This window comes from Lissotriton vulgaris, chromosome 6 (genome assembly GCF_964263255.1).
Source record: "Lissotriton vulgaris chromosome 6, aLisVul1.2, whole genome shotgun sequence".
Taxonomy (NCBI): Eukaryota; Metazoa; Chordata; class Amphibia; order Caudata; family Salamandridae; genus Lissotriton; species Lissotriton vulgaris.
In genome coordinates, this window is record NC_141694.1 from 1,530,722,710 (window position 1) to 1,530,746,042 (window position 23,333).

At 43.9% G+C, this 23,333-nt stretch overlaps 1 protein-coding gene across 1 annotated transcript in view; it reads left to right on the forward strand.

The window, feature by feature from the left end:
- The window catches only part of LOC147709102 (D-beta-hydroxybutyrate dehydrogenase, mitochondrial-like), a 149,854-nt gene that overhangs the window by 46,947 nt on the left and 79,574 nt on the right, over positions 1–23,333 (forward strand). Inside the window, exon 2 of the mRNA XM_086927708.1 lies at positions 8,619–8,771. Coding sequence (XP_086783834.1) covers positions 8,619–8,771 — 153 coding nt within the window. The remainder of the gene's footprint in view (positions 1–8,618; positions 8,772–23,333) is intronic.

Sequence of the window (23,333 nt, forward strand, 5' to 3'; positions counted from 1 at the left end):
TTGTGACGTGTTAACTTAGGGGTTAGCCTTAATGACTTTATGAGCTTGGATCTCACCTTGGCTCTCCATCAGAGCTCTTTACTTGATGGTGGTATAGGGAATTGTTCTAAGCTCCTACATGGCAGCTTTGTGGTGGGTCACTTTGTTTGAGGACAACTTCGTTAGCTCAACCCTGACCATCTTTCTGGGGTCGCTCCGCAGCATACTGTATTACAACTGCTCTCTTTAGTCACTTTGGTAAGTAGACAAATTGTCTGCACTATTAGTCCATGAAAGCAGATAACATTATAATTATATTATATTTGTTCGTCTTTGTGCTTAAATGTATCTTCACAAGCACCTGGCTAATCTCTGCTTCATAGCACATGAATTTCAGTTTGACTTGCACTGAACTATTACTTGGCACTGTTTTCATAACCTGGTTGCATCCACCTTTAGCTTTCTTACTCTGTATAGCATACAGCATTAATTTGCGTAATGGCGCATTACCTTTAATTTGCGGCTATTTCACCTAGTTCCTGGCCACCGGCATGTAGACTTTCAATGTCACTTTCTTTATCTTCAAGCATTTTGCACAGGCTGGCAATGCACTGAGACTCCATCGGTGCAAGCATAGATTCTGTACTTCGACTGTGGCACACGTGGCATGGACGAGCAGTTTGCTGGACCACAGAAAACTCTCTGGAAGATGGCTTTCAACGCATGGGCTTCATATCCCCTATCTCATCACCAGTTGTAACATCCTAGCAGCCTAGGTACCTGCCAATAACAACACCACAAATTGAGAGACGTTGTACACGTCTTTATTGGCTGCATGTTAGTCAGAACTCAACATTCTAAGCTTGGCTTCAACTCATTCCTCCAACGCTTACATCACAGGCCTACCGTGTACAGTAGGACTCAAAAGATTTCCAGCATTCTTTTATTTACAAGACACTAACTGCACATTGTTAATAATACACAAACATGTAAATATATAACATTCTGTTACAAATAGAACAATAGAAACTCTTGGAGGCTTGAACACTAGACCACTAGCTGACTGATAAACATGCCCACTCCTTTCCTGGTTCTTAGTCCAGTTTTGGGACATACGGGAAGCAACAGTTTTTAAGGTGACTCTGAAGCAGACTCTATACCTGGCAGTAACTCATTATTAGTTGTAGGTAGCTGTCTGCTATGTTTTATTTTGCACCCATTTATGCAGTCCTTTTGTTTGTTGATGTGTTCCTTTTTGGTTCCATTGTGTACAGGAATGCCGTATTTCCCTCTATGAACTGTGCTTGTTGCGCATTATACCTTTGGGTATCCTGTCCCACTCTTGCCTCCCAGCTCCAGTCCAGTCTGTCTTCAGTAATGCCATGGGGTGTCTCTCTGGCATCCTCATTTGCTGGGGGCTCATCGCAGCAACTTCGATGCAAATTCTAGTAAGCAGAGGGACTCCTAAGATTTCTGTGTCCTTCAAATCTTGTACCAGTGTATTTACCTGTGTGTCTCATACTTACCTTGTAACTGGTATATTGACTTACCATTCCTCCTCCATCAAGGTTACTTAGTGCTGTTTCTAGCCAATGGTGAATCCATTCTGAGGGTGAGTTCTGGTCCAGTGTTTCTTTCTTACTCTCCTTGCCTGTTTTCCTACTAGCCCTACAGTGGTGTGTTGTTACCTTGACTCACCTACCTAGATGTTCAGGGCCATCGGGGGCTTTCATAGGGTCCACTCACTGGAACCTGATGGAAATGGAAACATTGAACAAAGACCACTGCCAAATTTCTTGCCTATTTCGAAAGAGGATGAAATGATGGAACAAATAGAATGGTAAATCATGGACAGTTGAGATGCAGGGTAGATATTTATTTTTATTTTTGTTAGGATTGAAATGGAAGAATGAGAAGATATCTATAATTTGAATGAAGAGTGAACATTACATTGGTATAGTCAAGAAGAGAATGAAGAAAAGTTTAAAAGATTGTCTTCCATGTAAAAGTGAAAGAGCTGATAGAAAGAACTGATAGTGAAAGCTGACCATAAGAAGAAAGGAAGGAGAGCCACACCACCCAGTCCGAGAAACAGAGAAAGGGCTCAAAGATAAATGAAAAACAAAACAAAGAATAGTTACAGGAATATAGGAAGATCCTGAAGTATGAGGGAGAGTGAGTAGATATCCGACACAAGAAGCAAACCGATGAGTAAGGTAAGAGAGAACAGAGCTGGATGAAGCCTAGATGGGGGTCAAAGCCACCTAGAAAAAAACACTTAAAGAGGTAGACTACAAGGTCAAGAGTACATTTCATATAACCTCAGTGGTTGCTACAAAACTAAATTGAAAAGTGGACTTAGTAATCGTATCCATGGGTGTTCTCATCACACCCAGAATGATTATCTTTTCTATCAGTATGTATACTGCTACAAAGCCTTTTTAGGTCGAGCTCCCTCGACCTATTGTGGCCAAGTTGCTCCTCAAGGGACGTAGATTGGTGCCCGAGCGCCGATTGCACATCGTGGACGCGCATCATGCCCCGCCCCCCCAGCCGTGCACATCTTTTGCTCCACATTCCACATTCACAGCGGCAGCCTCTCACAATCACGCACACAGCCACACTCACAGAAGCGCGCGCGCACACACACACACACATGCACACACCACACACCATACGCACACACCATACACACCTCACACACAGGTGCCAAGCCCCACTTACCGCCTCAGCCGCCTCTCCTGACTTCTGCTGCCATCCACTCTGAGGGCGCGGGCTTCTCGCAAAGTCGGAAGTCCCGCCCCACGACTGCCGTGAGCGTGCACATCCCGAGACCGGAAGTTCGGGAGAGTGCACGCTCGCGGCTTTTTTTTAATGTGCAAATGATCCTTTCACGGCCGTGCAGCTTTACTGCTGCGCAGCCAATGCTTGTTTCCGCCTGCCTGTAACGCCTGCCTGTAAACAGGTTGGGAGCCTTGACTTGTAATGCTCGGTGATTAGGAGCCACAGGTGGGGTGTGCCTCTGGTGGTCAGTGGGGTCAAGCAGCGGTGGACATCTGAAACCCTGGCACGAGAGAAAAATTCCTTCTGGGCGGCATCACAGGAGCTGAGAGAAGCTGATCGCAGATCAGGAGCACCAATCGGTGGTGCGAGAGATCTCTGACCCACACACGAACGGCCGCGGTCTCAGGGGGCGAGAGATCTCCGTCCCAAACACCCACCCCCTCCTACGGGGCGAGAAATCTCTGTCCCAAACGCACACAGTCCCGTTTCAGGCGACAGGAGATCTCTGACTCACGTACGAACGGTGACAGTCTCGGGGAGGGTGGGAGGGGAGGGGGGGCGAGATCTGTCTTCCAAACACGAGCAGACCCAGTCAGAGGGGAAGATACATTCTCTGCCTCAAGCACGAACAGTCTGTCTCGGGAGGTGAGATATCTATGTCCCAAATATCAACTGTTCCAGTCTCTGGGGGCGAGACATACCTGTCCCAAACACCAACAGTCACAGTCTCAGAAAGCTGAAAGATCTCTCTCCCAAACACGGCCAATCAAAGTCTCAGGGGGCGGGAAAGATCTCCGTCCTAGTCACGAACAGTTCCACTCTCAGGGGTTCAGGAGATCACCACTGCCCCCCTCTCAGGGACCAACAGATCTCTGTCACAAACACGAGCAGTCCCGATTCCAAGGTCTGAGAGACCCTGTCACAGGGACCCTGCGAGATCTCCGTCCACCCAGGGATAGTCGAGTCTCAGGGCCCGAGAGGTCTCTGCACCATAGACCCAGGGTCCGCCAGACCAGCCGCTGAGATATCTCTGCCTGCACTGGAGACCAGAGCCCCAGTCGGCGGAGACGTCTCTTTCCTTCAGACTAACAGTCCACAAACCCAGCGGTCTCTTCGGGAGACCAGCGCCTCCAGTCTCTCGAGGCTGAGTAGGTGTTAGTCAGCAACCCAGGGTCTCTTGGGTGAAAGGTCTCTTCTCGCAGCCCAACATCCTCCTGTCTGGAAAGAATGACAGAGCGGTTTCCCTGCAGTCTGGCAGCTCCAAATCTTTGAAGGCTGAGAGTGCTCTATTCTGAAATGCAACAGCCCCTGTGTCAGAGACGGGACAGTCTCTCCTCTGCAGTGCAGCGGCCCCTAGTCTCAAAGGACTGCTGAGATCTCTGTCATGCAGATCAACAGACGGACCCCTGTCTCGCAGGGCTCTGAGACCTCTGCTTTGCAGACCAACAGTCTCCAGTTTCAGAGGTCCAGAGAGGTCTCTCCTCTCCAGAAGAACAGAAGAGGGCGGGCACGTGCTGGGCAGAGCAAAAGCGTCCAGCCTCATGAGGTGGAGGTCTCTCTTCTAAAGCAAGGCAGCCCACAGAGTGCTGAGCTGTTTTCCCCTGCAGACTAGCAGACCCCAAGTTTAGGGCGGAGGGTCTCTGCTGTGCAGACCAGGAGGAGCAGTGTGAGCGCGGGCGCTGGCCTACAGCTCCCTCGCTCATAGAGCTGAACACCCCAGCCTCTCTCTGATATTAGCTTCTAGGCGCTCGCTTCTCCATGTCCCTACCCACCAGCACGGACAGCCAGCTCATTCCTACCCAAAATCACGACCCCCCTCTTCCTTCCCTCGTAGGGTGCCCTATTATTTTGCACCAAAATGATGTTTTTTAGTTTTTTGGGGGGGGGGGGGGCAGTACAGCACTGGGGAGCCACCTGGAGCTTGCTGCTTTTTCGTGGTCCTGCTGGGGGGGAATGTCAACTGAGTTCAGTAGAGGGGACAGGCCGATCAGTCGGGGCTGGGACGAAGTGCGAGGCAGGCATCATTAGCTCCTGTTCCTCACCCCTGCTACTGGCAGCTCGCACGGAGGTCCCCACCCCCTTAATGAACCTCTGGCTCCGCGCTTCCGCCAGGGGAATAAAAACTTCACACTTTACCTCTCGCTCGCACTTCCCCCTCAGCGTGCGCAGTTTATCGACACCCACACTAGCGAGCCCCCTCCGGAGGCCACTTCCCACCGCCCCAAAATGAAAGCAGCGCCTTCGACAACCACTATCTAATTGCCAACATGACTCATTTTCTGAATCACGCTTTCACTTCAAAGCTAACGGTCTTTTTTACCAGAGTTCACCATAAGCCAGCCCCTGCGCCTGGGCTTTACCTTTTCACGCAATTTCCTCAGCAGCTTTGCCATAAAGAAAGCATTTTTTGTACCTCGGCATTTCCTCTTATCTAACAGCCTGCAGTGTGCAGCCCGTTCACGGGATGTTGTTCTACTCGACGGAACTGTGGTGAGGGCGCCTGGTTCTGTGTCCCCCCCCCTCCGTGGGATAGCCCACTGAGGAGAGGATTGAATTTCAGGCAGATATCACGGTCAGAGTGACTGACTGACAACTGTGACTGACGTTTCTGATGCTGGCGTTTACTGCATTGAGTCTCGCAAGACAACCGGAATACAGCACGGATTCCCATGCGCCTCGCTCACACAGATGGATGATAACTTTATTAGACTAACGCATACATATCTTGGTTTCTGGAAAAAGGATGCAGGGTTCCCGCCGAGGACAGTTTCCTTGCAAAGACTGTTAATGCGCAGTTTACCGTGTAAACTAAACTCTGTACCAGTTAAATCTCCACTTACGTTTTTGTAATATCAGCAAAACACTGTTATTACATTTTTTAGAAGAGACAGGAAGCTTGCATTGTTGGCTAAAAAAAAGCTTAACTTCTTTGTGCCATAATGCATCACGGTTTCAACAAGTTGCTCTTATATAAAATAAAGTTGGCGTTATGAAGACATAAACAAAAAGAAGGATCGGATTGTCTAGCCATATTGGGTGTGGGAGGGGGGAGCGGGTCAGAATTTCATATCTTACTTTTCAGTAATAGGAATAGGTGACCACCACCACAAACCAAGTCATCATAGATCTATTCCACAACCGAGTGTCAATTATGACATTAGGTCTTCACTGTTTAACTTTTGTAACAAAGAAAGAAACCAAAATATTGCTGAAGTCAATAAATCTTGTCTTTGGGACCCATCTGCTTTGCCAATGTCTTTTGGCGATGCTTCCAGCATCTCTGTTTATTTATTTATTAAATTAGTTTTATATAGCGCTGGCTAGACCCGAAGGTATCAGAGCGCTTTACATGAGGTACCGCAATGTTACAAAATTACATCAGTTAACAGGTTACATAAGTTACTAGTAAAACATTTAAAGAGCATAGGAGATGGGATAACTGGAGCGTAGAAGGGTAAGGGGGTATGTTCTATGTGTGATTTTCTATTGAACAAAAACGCAATGCTCCTTGTTATTCCTCTTTCCTTCTTTCTGCCTTGCTGTCCCCTCCCTTCTCCCACTAATACCTCATATTTCTCTATTTTCTCTCCTCCTCTCAACATTCTGCCTTCCACTCACTTCTGTTGTTCTCTGCCTCTCTTACTAACGTCCCTTTAGACCCATTTACATGCTCCCCTCTCTCCTTCATTCGCCGTGTAATTGCATTTTCTTCTTTATCCCTTCGTCTCATTCTGTCACTTCTCTGCTCCTCTGTTCCTTCTCCTCTTCTCGCCCTAGATCTTTGTTCTGTGCCCCTGCTTCTCACGTTCCTTCTCTCCCACACTTTCGGTTCAGTTTAATAATGATTTATTGTCGCCGCTGATGGGGTTTCAGGTGTAACCAAAACTTTACTGCTCACGGTCTAATTTACACTCTGCCAGGCCAACTTTTGCTGTACTTTCTATGCTACCCCACACACACAACCACGCACACACACAACCCAAACACACACACAGACACACAACCCCCCACACACACACATACACAAACCCCCCCACACCCCCACACAACCCCACACACAACACCCCACACACACAGACCCCCCACACACACAGACCCCCCACACACCCCACACCCACAACCACACACACAACACCCCACACATACAAACACAACCCCCCCCACACACACAACCCCACCCCCACACACAACCCCCCACACACACAACCCCCCACACACACAACCCTCCACACACACAACCCCCACACACAACCCCACACACACATACACCCCCACACACACAACCCCCACACACAACCAAAAACCGCCCACACACACATACACCCCCACACACACAACCCCTCACACACAACCAAAAACCGCCCACACACAACCCCACACCACACAACCCCCAACACACAACCACAACTGCCCACACATGCACAACCACAACCCCGCACACACACAACCCCCCACACACACAACCCAACACACACACACAACCAGAACCACAACCACACACAACCACACACCAGGATAGCAAAACATAGCATAGCAAAGCAAAACATAGCATAGCATAACAAAACATAGTATAGCATAACAAAACGCAACAAAACATAGTATAACAAAACACAACTAATCAGCATAGCAAAACAAAGCATAGCATAACATAACAAAACATAGCATAACAAAACATAGCATAGCATAACAAAGCATAGCATAGCTAAACATAGCATAGCATACCAAAACATAACATAGCATAACAAAACATAGCATAGCATAACAAAACACAGCATAGCATAGAATAACAAATCAAAGCATAGGATAGCAAAACATAGCATAGCATAACAAAACAAAACACAGGTTAGCAAAACAAAACATAGCGTAGCATACAGCATCACTCAGCACCACCACAGATTCACTCAGGGGCACCACAACATCACAATGCGCTACCACAGCATCACTGAACACCACAGCATAACTCGTCCGCCACCACAACATCACTCAGCGCCACCACAGCATCAATCTGTTCAACCATTTAATAACAACTGGTTCAAATATGTTCTCTCAATGTTTCAAGCTTTATTACAATGTCACAAAAAGATGTTAATATTTAACTTCTGTTCTTGGATTTTCGTCACAATAAAGTACACTGAACATAATCTTCACAAAAGTTATTTACAAAAGTTTAAGCTATTGCCATTATAAATTACAATAACTTTTATTTAAGTATTAATTATTAAAACAAATTAAAAGCCATTGTTATTTGTAATATCAATATATGTAAGTCACGTAAATACAACATATATTGCACTACAAATGCTATAGGTGTCACATTTGCGAAAGTTATAACTATTGGCATTGTAAATGACAAAGGTATTAATTTCGCTATTTTCAAAACCAACACATAAATAAAAAAATTGTAATTTACAATACCAATAGCTCAAACTTTCCTAATGCGAGACCTATTGCATTGCAAATGCTTGTTGTATGTTGCAGTGACCTCTTTGTAAAAATAAATTCTGCTAATGTTAATGGCAATCGATTATTCTTTCGGGCTTGCTCGGAATGGTGAATATAGTTTCGCAGTGGCTTTCTGTTTATCACATTCTTTTCCCAATAATTCAATAATGTTCTGTTTCATTTATCACCTCACTCCCCTCCACCACCCACTTCGCTTTTGTAACAGAAAATGTTGGTAAATGTGGCTGTTCTGTGTAGAAATGCATCTTTGAAGTTTCATAACGGCAGTATAACTTATTATTCAGTATGTTTACCCAAATAATGTAGAATTTTAATATTTGTAGCACGATGTCAATGTAAACTAATCTATTCTTGGAGTACACGTGTAACTATCTCTGTGTGTCTCTTTCCAGGTTTATGGGCGCTGGTGAACAATGCTGGGATTTCTGCCTGGGGGGAGTCTGAATGGTTCCCGATTGCAAAATACAAACAAGTTGTTGAAGTGAATCTTTTGGGGAGTATCAGGACCACGCTGGCATTTCTTCCTCTTATAAGAAAATCTAAAGGTAAACATTTGGTATTGTAACTAGTGACAAAAAACATCAATTACATCCATGTGGAACATAATACAGAAGTGATTTCTAAATACATGTTTTTCTCATTTTTACTCTGTGTATTCTATCAATGTGCTCTTGTCTCAAGTTAAATTTCCAGAGTTAGTTCCTTCAAGCTTCCCTGGGTGAAAAACAGCAATCAATTTTATTTCTCCTGAGTGCGACCAGCCTGAGACGGGGAACAATGTTTTCTCGTGGAATTATGTTATTAATAATATTTTACGCACCTGGGGTCGTGGCGAGGTTGAACAAAAACAATATAACATGTTTTTAGGAGAATAAGCTAGAATGAGAAAAGAAGTGGATACTTCCCATACAGAAATTAAAGCAGAGAATGGCCTTGAAGCCCTGGCACTGAAGTGAAGAACTTGCTAGGCAGATGTGCGCATAGCCAAGTAATAATTGCCATCGGCCACAGCAAAGAGCACAAGTCAATTAAGTAGGACTACTCATTGCTCCATGTAGTGGGCTGTGGTAGGTGTAAGCTAAATGTTAAAGGCACTTGAATAGATCAATGTATGAAGAGAGCTGACTGAAAACCCCTCTGTGTGTATGTATTTTTTTTAATAAAACATGAGGCTGGTGATACAGTTAAAGCTGTCTGTAGGCCGGACCTAAACATATGGAGCGTGTGGTCTTCAGACAGACTACCAATGCAAAAGCATGACTCACTGACAGGAGGGTTATATGAGATCGTAGGGATATTTTGGAGTGCGTGGTAAAGAAACAAGCATTTTCAATGCAATAGGCCTCGCATTTAAGTGAGTTTAACCTATTGGCATTGTAAATGGCAATGCCTTATATTTATGTTTAAAAAAAAAACATAACTTAAAGAAATGGTTATTTACAATGCCAATAGCTCAAGCTTGTGCAAATGCGGGACCTGTTGCATTGCAAATGTTTGTTTCTCTACCCTCTAGCGTATCCAATCAGGTGGATATGTGGCCTCCAACTGTATAAATTAAGATGTGAGGGTTCTTCCCATGCTACATTCTTCCTGTGCAATAAATGGTCCAGGTACTTCACTAACAAAGGTATTACTCCTCCATCTTAAGACATTTAGGGCAACATTGGGTCCCTCCTGCTCCATGGTATGTGTATCCCTTCAGTGCTACAAACTAAATTCTTAATTATTCACTCACTCTACTGGATCATTAATAAACTTTTTTAACTAAAGCTGAAAGATACTGACACTTGCTTGTCATGCAAAATAGCGTGTGATGACTTGGAACATATGCTCATTTCAGGTCCTTACCTCACCTCGTACTGGTATGACATCGCAACCCAAATAACTAAAATATTTGGAATCCCTATCTCGTTGGATTTTCCAACTATTGTGACCAGACCACATGCAGCTGGAAATCCACCCCTGCTTACCGACAGCAATTTTGTTCACTTTGATTTGTTGACCACCGTTGCGCTTAAAGTTATCCCACTTGATTGGAAAGACTTCAAACCTGTTTCTTTTCATACTTGGTGGGCTTGGGTCACATACCTTAGAAGTACACACATGGCATAATCTCACCACTGTACCATCCCAACCCTGTCTTGATGCACTTGGGAATCCTTAGACTCCTTCATTAATAAGACGCACGTATGAGGATAAAACACTGATAGAAATGTCTCGTATTTGTTTGCAAGTGGTCAACACAGTTGTTGTGTCCATACGCCAACCCCACGTGGGTCAGGCTTATAAGTCAAAATTTGTTTAGTTCTGTTTGGTTTCAAGAACAGTTCTTGAGATCCAGCTCAGTTACAGTTCTAATGTCACCTAAGCACCATCACTCTCTGTGTACATGAATTATGTCACTTGTTGTTTCGCCAGTTTCTCTCCAGTGTACAGTCACGATTCGGCCACAGGAACGTCTGTAAAGACACCAAATCACCAATATATTATGTTAATCACTTCATTGCGCTTAGGGTTTCCACATTACATGGGTGATTCTGATCCACATACAAAGATCTCCGGGTCTTGTCCGGGAACAATTCTGTTTCCATGTATATATTTTCGCACTCAATGTCTTGTATCCTTCTCAGCCCTGAAGAGTCACAGGATACTTCCCGCTTTGTGACGAAACATGTGTCGGCTGGTCATTTCTTTGTTGTTGCATCATTAAAACTTTCTAACTAATCCACTGGTGTTGACCACTTACATACCAATCCGAGACATTTCTATCAGTGTTTTATCCTTATTACGTGTGCCAAGGACTTTGTTCTCATTTACTGGGGTGGGTTTCACTACCCACACATCCACGGAGGTTACAGGGTATTTCCCCCGACCTGGCAGCACCGTGCTTACTCTCCTCATCTCATACATTATGCATATCAGCCTGAGGGCCAAGCTTCCTGTCTTACTAAAAACCCTACATCGAGATAATATTAATAAGACGCAGTAGCGCACCCTTGGCTTCCTTTTGCGCCCAGTGCCCATCATCATGGGTGGATGCATGAACACCGGATAACAATTGTTTTCACTCCAATGTGCTTGTGGAGCTCTATCCTTTTCCTGTACAGTTTAAAAATATCAATAAAGCTTTAGAACAAAAATAAAGTACTGAAAAATCCAGGGCAAGTAGGAAGCAAATTCTGCTGTGGTCTCGAATGGAGTGCGGCCGGTGTTAGAAATGACCCATCAATTTACAGAGACAATTAACAGCTACTTCTGCTCGCACTTTAATTGCCTACTTTGTAAATCTACACCAATCAAAAAGGTTTGGGTAAAAAGATGTCTTGCATTAGTGAAGAATTTCATTCATTCAGGGTGCCTCCCCTCCTATTAATCTGAAATAAAATCACGAGCATGCATTCGGCTGTGGAATTCGATAAGGTGAACTAAAATCCAGATGAATAATAATCAAACACCATTCAAGAGCATATTTGATATGTTCTCAGTGTATAAATGTATGCTACCTACTCGGAGCTCAATGGACGGTGGGTGGCAAAACAACAATGTCGTAGAATTCACAGTGAGCCACACTAATGCATGAACGCCTTTCCGGCTTTCACGTACCATAACCCTGTTCCTTTGAGCATTTTTCCAATACTTCATTCTTTGAACAGCTGAAACCCTTGCTGGATCATTGGCTGGTTGAGCGTGAATGATAAGAAGTGCGTAAAGCGCTCCCTCTTGCAGAATGTATCAGCAATAACCTCAATACGGGTGCGGGCAGAAATGACTTCATTGCGCTGCTGTCCTGTTATTACTGTGGGCAAAACAGATGAGTCTGGTTAAAAGCGACGATGGGCAACGGAATAAAAGAAGTCAGAATTAGCCAGTAACGAAGCAATGGTATTCAGAAGCAAACAGAAATAATGCTATAGGTCTTGCATTTAAATGCGGGACCTATGACATTGGAAACAAACGGCTGCCATTGTCACGGCTGCTGCAAAAGTGAAAGCGGGCCCGACCCGTTGAACGTAAGCAAAGCACGTCCCCGTGCTTGAGGTAGGAAAAACTCAGTAAAGGGGCCAGTAGCCATGGGAGGTTGCAAATTATGGCATGGCTGTACTAAGGATGGACTAACAAGCCTCATAATGAATCAGAAGACAGCATTTACAAAGGACAAACACACAAGCCAATGAAAAATAAGAGTGGGGGAGTCAGCGGGGCTTCTTTCCCATACTGAATTACCACAGATCTTCACCAGAGCAGCGCTTGCGCACTGGCTCAGGCTGGACCTAAGAGAGGCAGAGCTACAATCAAAGGGAGAGCACCTACTACTGAGAGAATGGGATTGCATGGAGAAAGTAAAATGGAGGGAGCGCTGAAAGAAACAATAGTGAGGAGAATACAGTGAGGAGAATTTGGGAGAAGGGAAAGACAGGAGCTAATGGGAAGAGTACCATAAGGGGGAGAAAGCAGAGAAAGATGTGATGAGCTGCAGAGGTTAGATGGCATGGGAAGCAGCAACTGCATTCAATAGAGAGGAAAGAAGAGAGAACTGGAAATGCTGATCAGTAAGAGATGGTTCTACTGCTAGGAAATGAAAGCGGTATTGCTGAGAATACATAGAAGATAATGCAGTGACTGCCTAAAGGAGACCGGACAGGCATCAGATATACTAAGTGGTAATCATTAGAAGTGTTTGTAGGCAGTTGTCCGAGGCACAGGGAACTCTGGGGTGAGGGGCAACTCCATAGCGGCCAAGTTTTTAGTTTGCCTGTGTTTGACATTTTCTTCCAACTAGAACAAAGTAGACATGGTAATGTAATGAGATAAACGTGAGAATTTACTGTATTGTGGACTTCAATGATGCAGCAATTGCCTTAAAGCAGTTGCAACACACCTAAAAGTGCTTCCTCCTGGTAACTGACCTATCGTTTTTTAACATGAAACAGGGAGCTATGAAACCTAAATGTTTTAGGGAAAACAGAAGATATTGGAGAGGAATGCTTGTAATAGTCTCAGCCACTGGCAGTAGCTCGGGCCGCATTCAAGTCCATTGGTTTACACCCGCTATGCCACTTGAGACTGAAATCAGCCATATGCAAATCATTCTTCATCCTGCTCCAATTGTAACAGTCCAGCCCAAAATACTAGGCAAGGTTTGCACTGAATGCAAACACAAGCAGCTAAAGACAAGTTTCAACCTAAATGTTCTTCCCACTGTCTTTGTCTGAAGCCTAGTGAACGTCTTTGGACCAGACCCATGAGTGACCGTCACATACTATCCAAAACAAGCAAGAATATCAGGAGACATTTGCAGATGTGGACTATTCCCTACAAATTTTCAGGCTAAGTGTCCTTACATTGCAGGTTCCTCAAGGTACACAGGTTTACAAAGATGAGCCAAGGAAGTAAAGGGGCCTTTGTTTGCCTATGGTAGATGGCAAGCCTAGGGCATGATTCTGTGCTGAGAGTCGATGAAAGTTCCGCATTGGAATCTAATGATCTGAATGGACCAAGGTGACATCAAAAGTGTATGTATGTATGTGGTATTTCTAAACCACGATTCTAGCCAAAAGGCACTGCAGTGCTGTACAGTGTCAAAGGCAAGCGTACAGTCAACAAGTGACTGATTTGCCCCTTATCTTGGGCTCTGCCAGAGGCGCAAGTCCAAAAGTAAATGGAAGGCATTTGTCCTGTTTGTTGTATGCTGATGACTTAGTAATATTGGACCAAACCGAGGTAGGTCTTCAAAGGAAGCTGAATATATCCCGCAAATAGTGTACGGCAAAACGACTAACAGTAAACATGGACAAAACAAAAATGTTGTGCTTCGGGAAGAGGAATATGAAGTTTAGTTGGTACTTGGGCCAAACTAAACTAGATATTGGAATCGTTTCGTTCTTGGGGAGGTCACAAATGTGTCTCAATGGTGCATGAAAGAAATACAATCCAGTGAGTTAAAGTGGGCCAAAGCCACAAGAAGAAAACTGAGCCCATTTGTGACCACCTGAATGTGAAAATAGACCCGAAGACACTACAAATTAATGTAATAAAGAGTGTACTTAAAATGCAGGGTAAAGAAATTTCTAGAGCAATAGACCGAGAGTATTTGAGTAAGAAAGATTCTGTAAAATGTATGTGTACTAGCTGGGAGAAAGATATAAGCTTTCCTTACCTAGACATATTACCGAACCGCTGGGTAAGAGTGGAAGTACTTAAGATAAGAATTGTTACTAACCTGTTCATAATAAATAGTGCAATAAAATCTGTTTTAATGCAACCAGATGGCAAATTTACGTAAATTATTCCTTCGTCTGATATTTTTAAAAGATGATGTAAGGGCGCATTCAAAAACACGAGAGCTTCTTGTTGATATGGAAAATTTAGATATTGCGATAGCCATTGGGAAATATATGCAGGGCGTACATAAGTTCCCTGCCTCATTAGAGGCTTAAGAGTAGCTAAGTGCTTTGTAATTTAAAATTAAATTATCTGTTTTCAAATTGTTAAAAATTAAGTTTTAAGGATAATATAATTTTTATTGCTTAAGAATACAATTTTGTAATGTGTAGACTTTTTAAATGATAATGCATGAGCTGTGATTTAAAGACTAAATGGTCTAAATAAACTTTATTTTTTAACTGAACTGATATGTGTATAGTTGTGTATATATATAATTTAATTGCCATTACTTCAAACCATAAAAATGTTGCACAAGATAAAGCCAAATATTATAAAGACCGCCAAACGGTTAGCAGACGAACTATTGACAAGAATCCAAATAGCGGAAGGGGCACTCAAGATAGGAATATTGATAACAGCTTACAAAACCAAATTAGCTGAAATCAAAAGTGAAATCACTGAGAATGAAGATTACCTGATGAAACAAAACATCAACAAACTACGAAAGGACATAAAAAAGTTTGACAAGGAGAGAGTGTAGACTGATCATAAAGAGGATTAATCAACTAGCGGAGGTGATATTTCATCAGACGAAAGTAAAAATTCCCATAGGAGACACTCCTCATCTAACAGCAACTCTAGCAATGACGTCTGGGACAGCAATGGACCAAGAAAAGGTCCACAGCCACCTGTCTATGGCTATGGGATGCCTCCATTACCAAGCACCTGCATATTGGCAATACCCCATGTTCCCACAGCACCCACAACAATTCTTTCCTCACACTCCTAACCCTTCTTTTTTAGACAGAGGCTGGGGCCGAGGAAGAGGTCGCAGACAAGTAAATCAAAGATGGGTACAGTGGCAGGAGCCATCACAACAGACAGTGCAGACCCGGAGTCAGTCAGGGAAGAAATATTGATAGTCAATTTATCTCCCAGGGCTCTGACTGAGATGGAAACTTAAGTCCTAAAGAAGTGCTTAGGGTTTGTGCCTATGCCCAGAACACACAGCTTCAGTGACAACTGCAAACTACAAAACTTCTTCCACAAGATACGCCTGCGGGCATTCTTCCAGGACAAACCAACTCAAGAACAGACGGATAAGGGGTTACGTAATCCATCCAAGTTCACCCCCAATGCTAGCAAGGTACCCAACGAAATTCTCACTTTTGAACTAGCTGTTCTGAAAGAAGTGACTGGAGGTAATAAAAAAACTCCTTTCCACAATGATCAGAAGATCACAATTAAACAAGCAGATAAGGGAGGAGCTACTGTGATTATGTCCACTACGGACTACGATTATGAATGTAACCAACAGTTGGCCAATCAACATTATTACACCCCCATTGCTAGTGACCCTACTAGTCACTTAACCACACAGATTACTCCCATGGTTTTTACAACAGAAACTCAGGGTTGGATCAGTAGGAATGAAGCTGACTTCCTCATTAACAGGGAACCTAGGATTCCCTGTTTCTATATTCTACCAAAAATTCACAAAGGTCTCCATCCTCCACCTGGATGACTGATTGTGTAAGGGATTAACTCCCTTCTAAAGCCACTGTCTCGCTTTTGCGACCACTTTTTACTACCAGTGCTACATAAAACTCCCTCATTCTTACAAGACACAAGGGATGCCCTACGACTCATTGAAAACATTCACACCACAAATGAGATTGATCTGCTGGTCACTTTGGATGTAGAGGTTCTATACACCAACATCACCCAAGCAATTACATTAGAGGTGGTAGAGAATGCCCTACTACCTGAGTACTGGGATTCTCTCAAACCTGTCCGCTTCATCATGGAGTGCGCCACCCTAGCCTTAACTGATAACTTCTTTCAATTAAAAAAACAACTATTTCACCATACCCAGGGGATATACATGGCAGCTTTTGAAAGAGAGACAATCTTCCATGAATCAAACCCCTACAACACCAACATTTTACTATGGCTTCGATACATTGATGACATTCTGATATTTTGGAAAGGTGAAAGATTGACATGTGAATACTTCTGTAAGTGGATCAACACCCTCAACCCGTACCTTTCCTTCTTCAATACGAAATCAAACAACAAAACCCCCTTTCTTGACCTTATGATTTCATTAACAGATGGTCCTCTCACCCCCACAGTTTATAAAAAAAAGCCCATGGACTGCAATAGCCTTCTCCTGTACAGCAGCCACCATCCTAAAACCCTCAGAGACAACTTACCTTTTGGGCACTTTCTATGGCTGTGCCGTAACTGCAGTACCCTACAGGACTTCAACACAAATGCAGACCAACTTGCACACCACCTCAACAAACGTGAATATACCACATAGTGTCAAGTTGGCCAAAAACAATAACAGAGAAGCACTTGTGGAACATAATCGGAGACAAGTGACAGATGCATTAACATGCGTCACCACCTACACACCCGATTCCAACAGAATCCGCAAAATTATCATGAAACACTGGGACATTTTACAATCTGGTGAATTGACATTGCCCCGCCTCGGTTTGCTTTCAAATGTACGAATAACTTGAAAGACATGCTCATACACACTAGACCATCACACATGACCAGAGACCCCTATAGGTGCCAGGATACCCGTGGGGTGATAGAGCGCTTTATAAATTCTGGTTACATTACAGTACAGGATCTACCACCAATAACCGGACACTACCCATGTGGGGGTGCACACTTTGTGCTCTCACTGAGATTACAAAGGAAATAAAATTGTCCAATACGTTCAGTTGGATTCAGAAAAAGCATACCAACTGCAACACAAGCAATTGCATATACACACTAAAAGGTCCTTGCAATTTACAATACATTGGCATAACCACAAGAGCTGTCAAAAAACGCATTAAGGAATACCCAGTAACATCCAGTGTCACAAAATCAAAATTAAATGTACACGCATTTTTAGCAAAATGGGCACACACCTGATAGCCTACGGTAGACCATCATTGGGGCACACCCAAAATAGGATCTTTTGCCTCTCTACTGACTAACAGGGATTGAATTTGGACATTCAGTGGAGCAAACTGAATAAGTAGAGCCCCCATATTCCCAACACATCTTTTATCTCCCGGATAACCACACATTCCCCCACTATCTCCCTTGAGTCTATATACACCTACCACGCAGTCCCTTAATGGCTCCTTTGAGTCTGTGTACACTCACTCATAGTCCGTTCATCTGTTTTATTTATTTATTCATTTGAAGAGTTTTATATATCGCTGGCTAGACCCGGAGGTATTAGAGCGCTTTACATGAGGTTGGCATTAGAAAAGAACAGTGTTACAAAGTTACATCAGTTACTAGAGCATAACGTATCATAGAGAAAAAACTTACTAGAGCATTAAATAACAGAAAACAAGTCCAATGGAGCATAGAGGGTAGTGTGGGAACAGTAAAGGGGTTTGAATGCAGATCAGGTCTCGGCAGACCAGCATGGAGTATATTACTTCAGGGAACACCAAAAAGTCCCAGAGTAAGCAAGTAGACAAACCGGTAGGGTCCAGTGATCAACAGCATCCAGAGCCGGACTCCCTCATTGTGTCCGGTTGCAATTAGAGATGGAACAGGTCCGAAGGAGGGGGCGAATGGGTGTCTAACAGTGATCAAACAAGAAGAGAGGGGTGTAGGTGTCTCAAGAGGGGGTCGACTTAAGGCAATGGTCCATCTGGCGGTACAAGGCACTGACCAGCGGCTGAGTCAATCTGGGAGTCTGTAGAAAACGCAAGATGGAGGATCCAGGTCATGGACCCCGATAACCTCGCAACAAAATGGCAGGAATGCGGGCAAACAAAAAGCCGGTCGAAAAGCCAACAAGTAAACTTACCCCAGTAACAGGGCTAAATGGGGAAGGCAGCCAACAGATCTGGAGGGAGGAAGGCTGGAGTTCGCCGATCCCTCTCAGGTTGACATAGTCAGGGGAAGTGAGCGCGGGCGCCCAGGCAGCAGCCCCGGAAGAGGAAGGCAGCTGCGGGGTCAGGAGAGCGTGCCAACTCAGAAAAGAAAAGGAAAAACAAGCTTGGAGTTACAGGGCAGCAGAATAGAAAGACTGTATGCTGGGTGTCAATTTCAAACATGCAATCAAATAAGTTACTTTTCATTTTGCACTTGGTATTTCACATTTCATGCTTTGATCATATAAACATCACTCATGTATCCATTCAATGCAGCATTTAGTGCCTCGTAAATTCCCAAGGTCAGTGCCAGGGACCACTGGCTGCTCTAAAAAAATTAAACAAAAACGTTTCATTTTTTTAAAAAATGCATTCCATTCTCCTTTAAGGAAAACAGGATGCATTAAAAAAACTGCTTTATTTAAAAGCAGTCCCAGACATAGTGGTCTGCTGAGCCCAGCAGGCCACCATACCTTGGGGGGCATGCCATTCCCAGTGGGGTCACAAATTGCGAGAGGCTCATTAATATTCATGAGCCTCTCTATTTGCAACCACATTGGGAATCGCTAACAGTGTGTTACACACTGTTGTACATCAATAAAAGCGCCTCGCAAATTACGAGCCGCAATTTGCGAGGCGCTATTTTGGCTGTTGTACATCTGGCCCATAGTGACGCACCACCAACCATGAACTACACGCTTGAGGATGAAACATATTGGCTGTTTTTATTCTACTTTTGTGAAAAATAAAGAATACATGATACACAATATGGATGGAATGGACTAACTTACTGTGGAAATCTGTATTTGTGGTGCAGTTCAAATTTTGTGGATGTACACACAACTGTGACCTGATTTCATGAAGACACAATGCACTAGAAATAACCAGAAGAGGCAATTACCATCAATGCAATACGGGCCTCTCAAATAACAAATTTACAATAACATCAGTGACGTACACTTAGTCTCTTTTAGAATACAGTAAGTAAGTACAATAACCAGGTTCACAAAAAGGAATCTCTGACACCCTCAAGGATGAGCTTCAAAATCTGGTTGGAGCCTCTGAACTCCCAAGGTAAAACTCAAAACATGGGATGGATTTTTCTGCCACTCACAAGGTTACACTTGAAATATTGTTTGTAGTTTCTGGCACTCCCAAGGTCGCACTAGAAACATGGTTTGGAGGTTCTGGCAATCCTGAGGTTACACTCGAAATATGGATTGCAGTTACAGGCACTTCTAGGAACACAGATTACAGTATTACACTCCCAAGGTAAACTAGGCACACAGGTTGGAGTATGACACTCCCAAGGTATTCTAGGCACATTGATATTGGTACAAGGATCACACGCTCTAATGAGAATCCTCTAGATACTACTGTTCATCAGAGAAACACGGAGAAAAATCTCTAGTCGTTGTACAACTCAGTTCAAACCAAAGGTTGCAGGAAGGGTCCGGAGCAAAATCAAGGTGAACTGGAAGGAAGTCACTGAGAGGAAACTTGAAGACAAATTTATAGTCTTGAGGACACTGATACTCTGGCCAGTTTCCTACTATAAAAGGATAATGCGCACTAACCTGATATCAAGTACTTAGCCTAGTATTTCAACTAGTCCTAAGTCTGAAGGACTCGAGGTGTTCACTCAGGAAACTGCAGCGGAACTGGAGTAGCTGAGCAGGAGACAAAGACGAAGGATGCATCAAGGAAACTGGAGCCAGGTAAATCACCAGAGAAACTTGAACTGTAAATGGGAAGAGCGCTGGCCAGGTCCTGCCAAATATTCAGGTGAGTGGGTGGGCAGGAAGCTTGATTTGAAGGGAGCGTAAGCCAAGCAAGGGGCTTGGGTTTGGGTGTGGTATATATACAGGCTCATGGTCCAAAGGATGCAATGGGATCATGTGTGACAAGTAGCACATATGGGAATCTAGAAGGTTCTCCAAGACTCCTGAAGGAAACACATATTAGTACACTGGCTTAAGCTTATAGGAAGGGCAGGTGCAAACTAACGGATGGAACCACTTAACTGGAAACAAATGGTTGTTTTGTCTAAACGTGCAAAAGGAAAAACACTACAGCGAGGGACATTCGCTGTATTGCTGTGAGGAGACATTGACTACGGACGCTGCTAGTTCCAGGTGAGAAGGACCCTTGAGGAGGTGAGGTTGCAGCACAGTAGGTGCAGCACCATAGGGTTCAGGGGCATGGTGCCCGGAGGTAGCCAGCCCAGGTGTTGGTGCGGCTTGCTCACTGCATGCCCCCCGCATCTCAAAATTAAAATCAAACTGAATTAAAATAAATTGGTGCCCATATCAGCCCCCCCCCCGAGTTCCACTCGCTAAGACTCCTGCCCCCTCCATAAGGATCATAAGTGAGACTGACATAAGACACCGGGAGGAGGCACTGGTTCAGTGGCCTGGTGGTCCCTGTGGAGCCTGGTGCTCATGTCCTTTGTTTCTAAAGCTCTGAAGCCGGGTTACCATGTACTGCGTAACATGGGCAGTTCAGGGTGAAGGCATAAAGTGGAGCCATCGCTAGTAACAAGTGGAGGTGCTGGCGGTTAGTGTGGTGGGATATTAGTAAGCCGCTCCACAGGGTTGAGCCCAGGTGATGTGGAGGCAGCCGAGCTGGGTCTCAGCCCGGCCTGATTCCCCTGGTGTGCTCCCCCGCACTCCGCACCCTAGTTCCAGTCTCTTGACATATAGCCTCAAACGGCAAAAAAGTATTGAAGTGTATGAACATCAAAGTGAATCGGCATTATAAAACGGTCTTGGCAAGCATTTATGGGCAATTCCTGGATTGGTAATAAGAACGTGCAGCTCTCTCTTGTTGCAGGCCCCGCCAAGGAAAAAAAAAAGAAAGTAAAATCTTTCAAAAGAACACAAAGAAGCTGAGTGCTAGCAGCTTCAACAATATAACGTGTGCGCAAAATAGGGTCCTGTTAACGCTAAGATGTCCTATGAGGGGTGGTGCTTCCATCCTGCTGCAGTCTAGCAGTGCCCAAAGGGCCCAAAAGCGACCAAGCACACACACTCAAAAGCTCTCTAAGGATAGTGGAAAGTATTTTAACGGATATCAAGCAATAAACCACTCACAATCTTCTAAAGCCATGGGTACATTAAACTGATAGGGATTGGATGATGCTTGCGATGACCCTGCCTAGGCTGTTGTAACTGTGCAACAAGTGGATCTGCAATTGGTTCCACCTGAAAACCAGCAGGTTCTATACCAACCAGAAGTGTGTTTTAAGAACAATCTAGAAATTACTCCTGACTTATGGTTATCAAAACTCCCTTACTCTTTATTGCCAATTGTAAAGATTAACAGCAACCAACCAAGAGAAGTCTAAGAGTCAACTTTTGAGATCCCAGGAGGTGTTGTCTGAGCAACAATAAAGGTTTCAGGTGCTCAGCCTTCCCCTGCTGGCATCGCCGCTTGTTCCTTCTCTTTCAGTGCATCCGATATTTCACCAAGGTCCGCGCAGACAAGCCCAACGAAACTAGGAAGGATGGGATGTGATGAAATCAGCGTAGAAATAGAGAATTTCTTCTCTCTGAACTCACAAAAAATAAGCTCAGAAAATATACAAAAATCCTCCATCAAAGATGGAACAAAGCACTTTGGAGATTTGGCCCTCATGACTCCAGTGGACCTGTTAGTTGTCGTAGAAAACACAGATCAGATTATCTCCCAAACAAATTCCCATCCGCTTTGGTGGTAGTTATTTGAAAAAGTGATGCTTGCGAATGGGCAAGCAGCCATTATACATGCTGACAAATTGGACATTCACATTTTGGTGTTTCTAACTCAAGCCACACACAATATGGGCAAAGGTTGTAAACTAGACCAGTTGAATGATCTAATAATAAAAGCTCAATCAGCAGCAAAGGCAATTGAAACACCCTGTTATTGTTTTCACCTAATGGGTAAGCTGGCTACCCTTCCAGAAATAATATTATCTTTAATACAAGACTTAAAAACTACAGTGACAAATCCATCATCCCTCTCAAACCAACAGGCAAATTAAAAGCACATTATCAAAACGTAGTCAACACACTGAGGCGATGGAAATGAATGCACTTATAGAAAAAAAAAATCTAGCAAGTTATCAATCCAGTTAAAAAAGCATTGGTAATGCAGCAGTTTCACCTATGTGATGAATAATAAGCTGTTTTTATCACTCACCGTCCGGATCACGGATCACAGGGGTGGAGAGGATGTGGTGGAGAGGCCAGAACTGCCTACTCAGCTGGGGATTCTGGTTCTAGTCTCAGCAGCACAACATCCTGTGATTATGGGCACATCCCTTGATCTCTTAATCTCTCCTGGGGCTAAATTGTGCTACATAAATCTGCTGCAAGACAAAAAAGCAGAAAGAAGAAAAAGTTTATGAAAAAATAAAATAGTTTCTCCAAAGCAGATGTTAACAGTATTTCGGTAAGGGAAAATGATAAGGAAAGGAGAGGAGGAACAAGCATTGGTAAATATAGGAAAATATGCTACAGCCAATAAAATGAAGGAAAAGTAAGGGCAAGCACAGGAACTAATGAAAAGCCAGGAAAAAGAGGCGACTTGATGTAAGCCCCTTGTTAAATAAAATACATTTTTGCAGAAATCTAAAAACACATGTTTTTTGTTCGGCCCCTCTCTATATTACACAGCAATACCGCTCAGTTCTTTCTAAAATGATCGGTGCCAACCAGAAACTTTAAACTGCTTGTTAGAAATGAAGTCTCCAGTTGACAAGAGCTTGCACCTTTGTCCAAGTAGGGGCCCTTCTTCCTAGTCAGGGTAAGGGAATTACACTCCTAAAATAACCCAGCT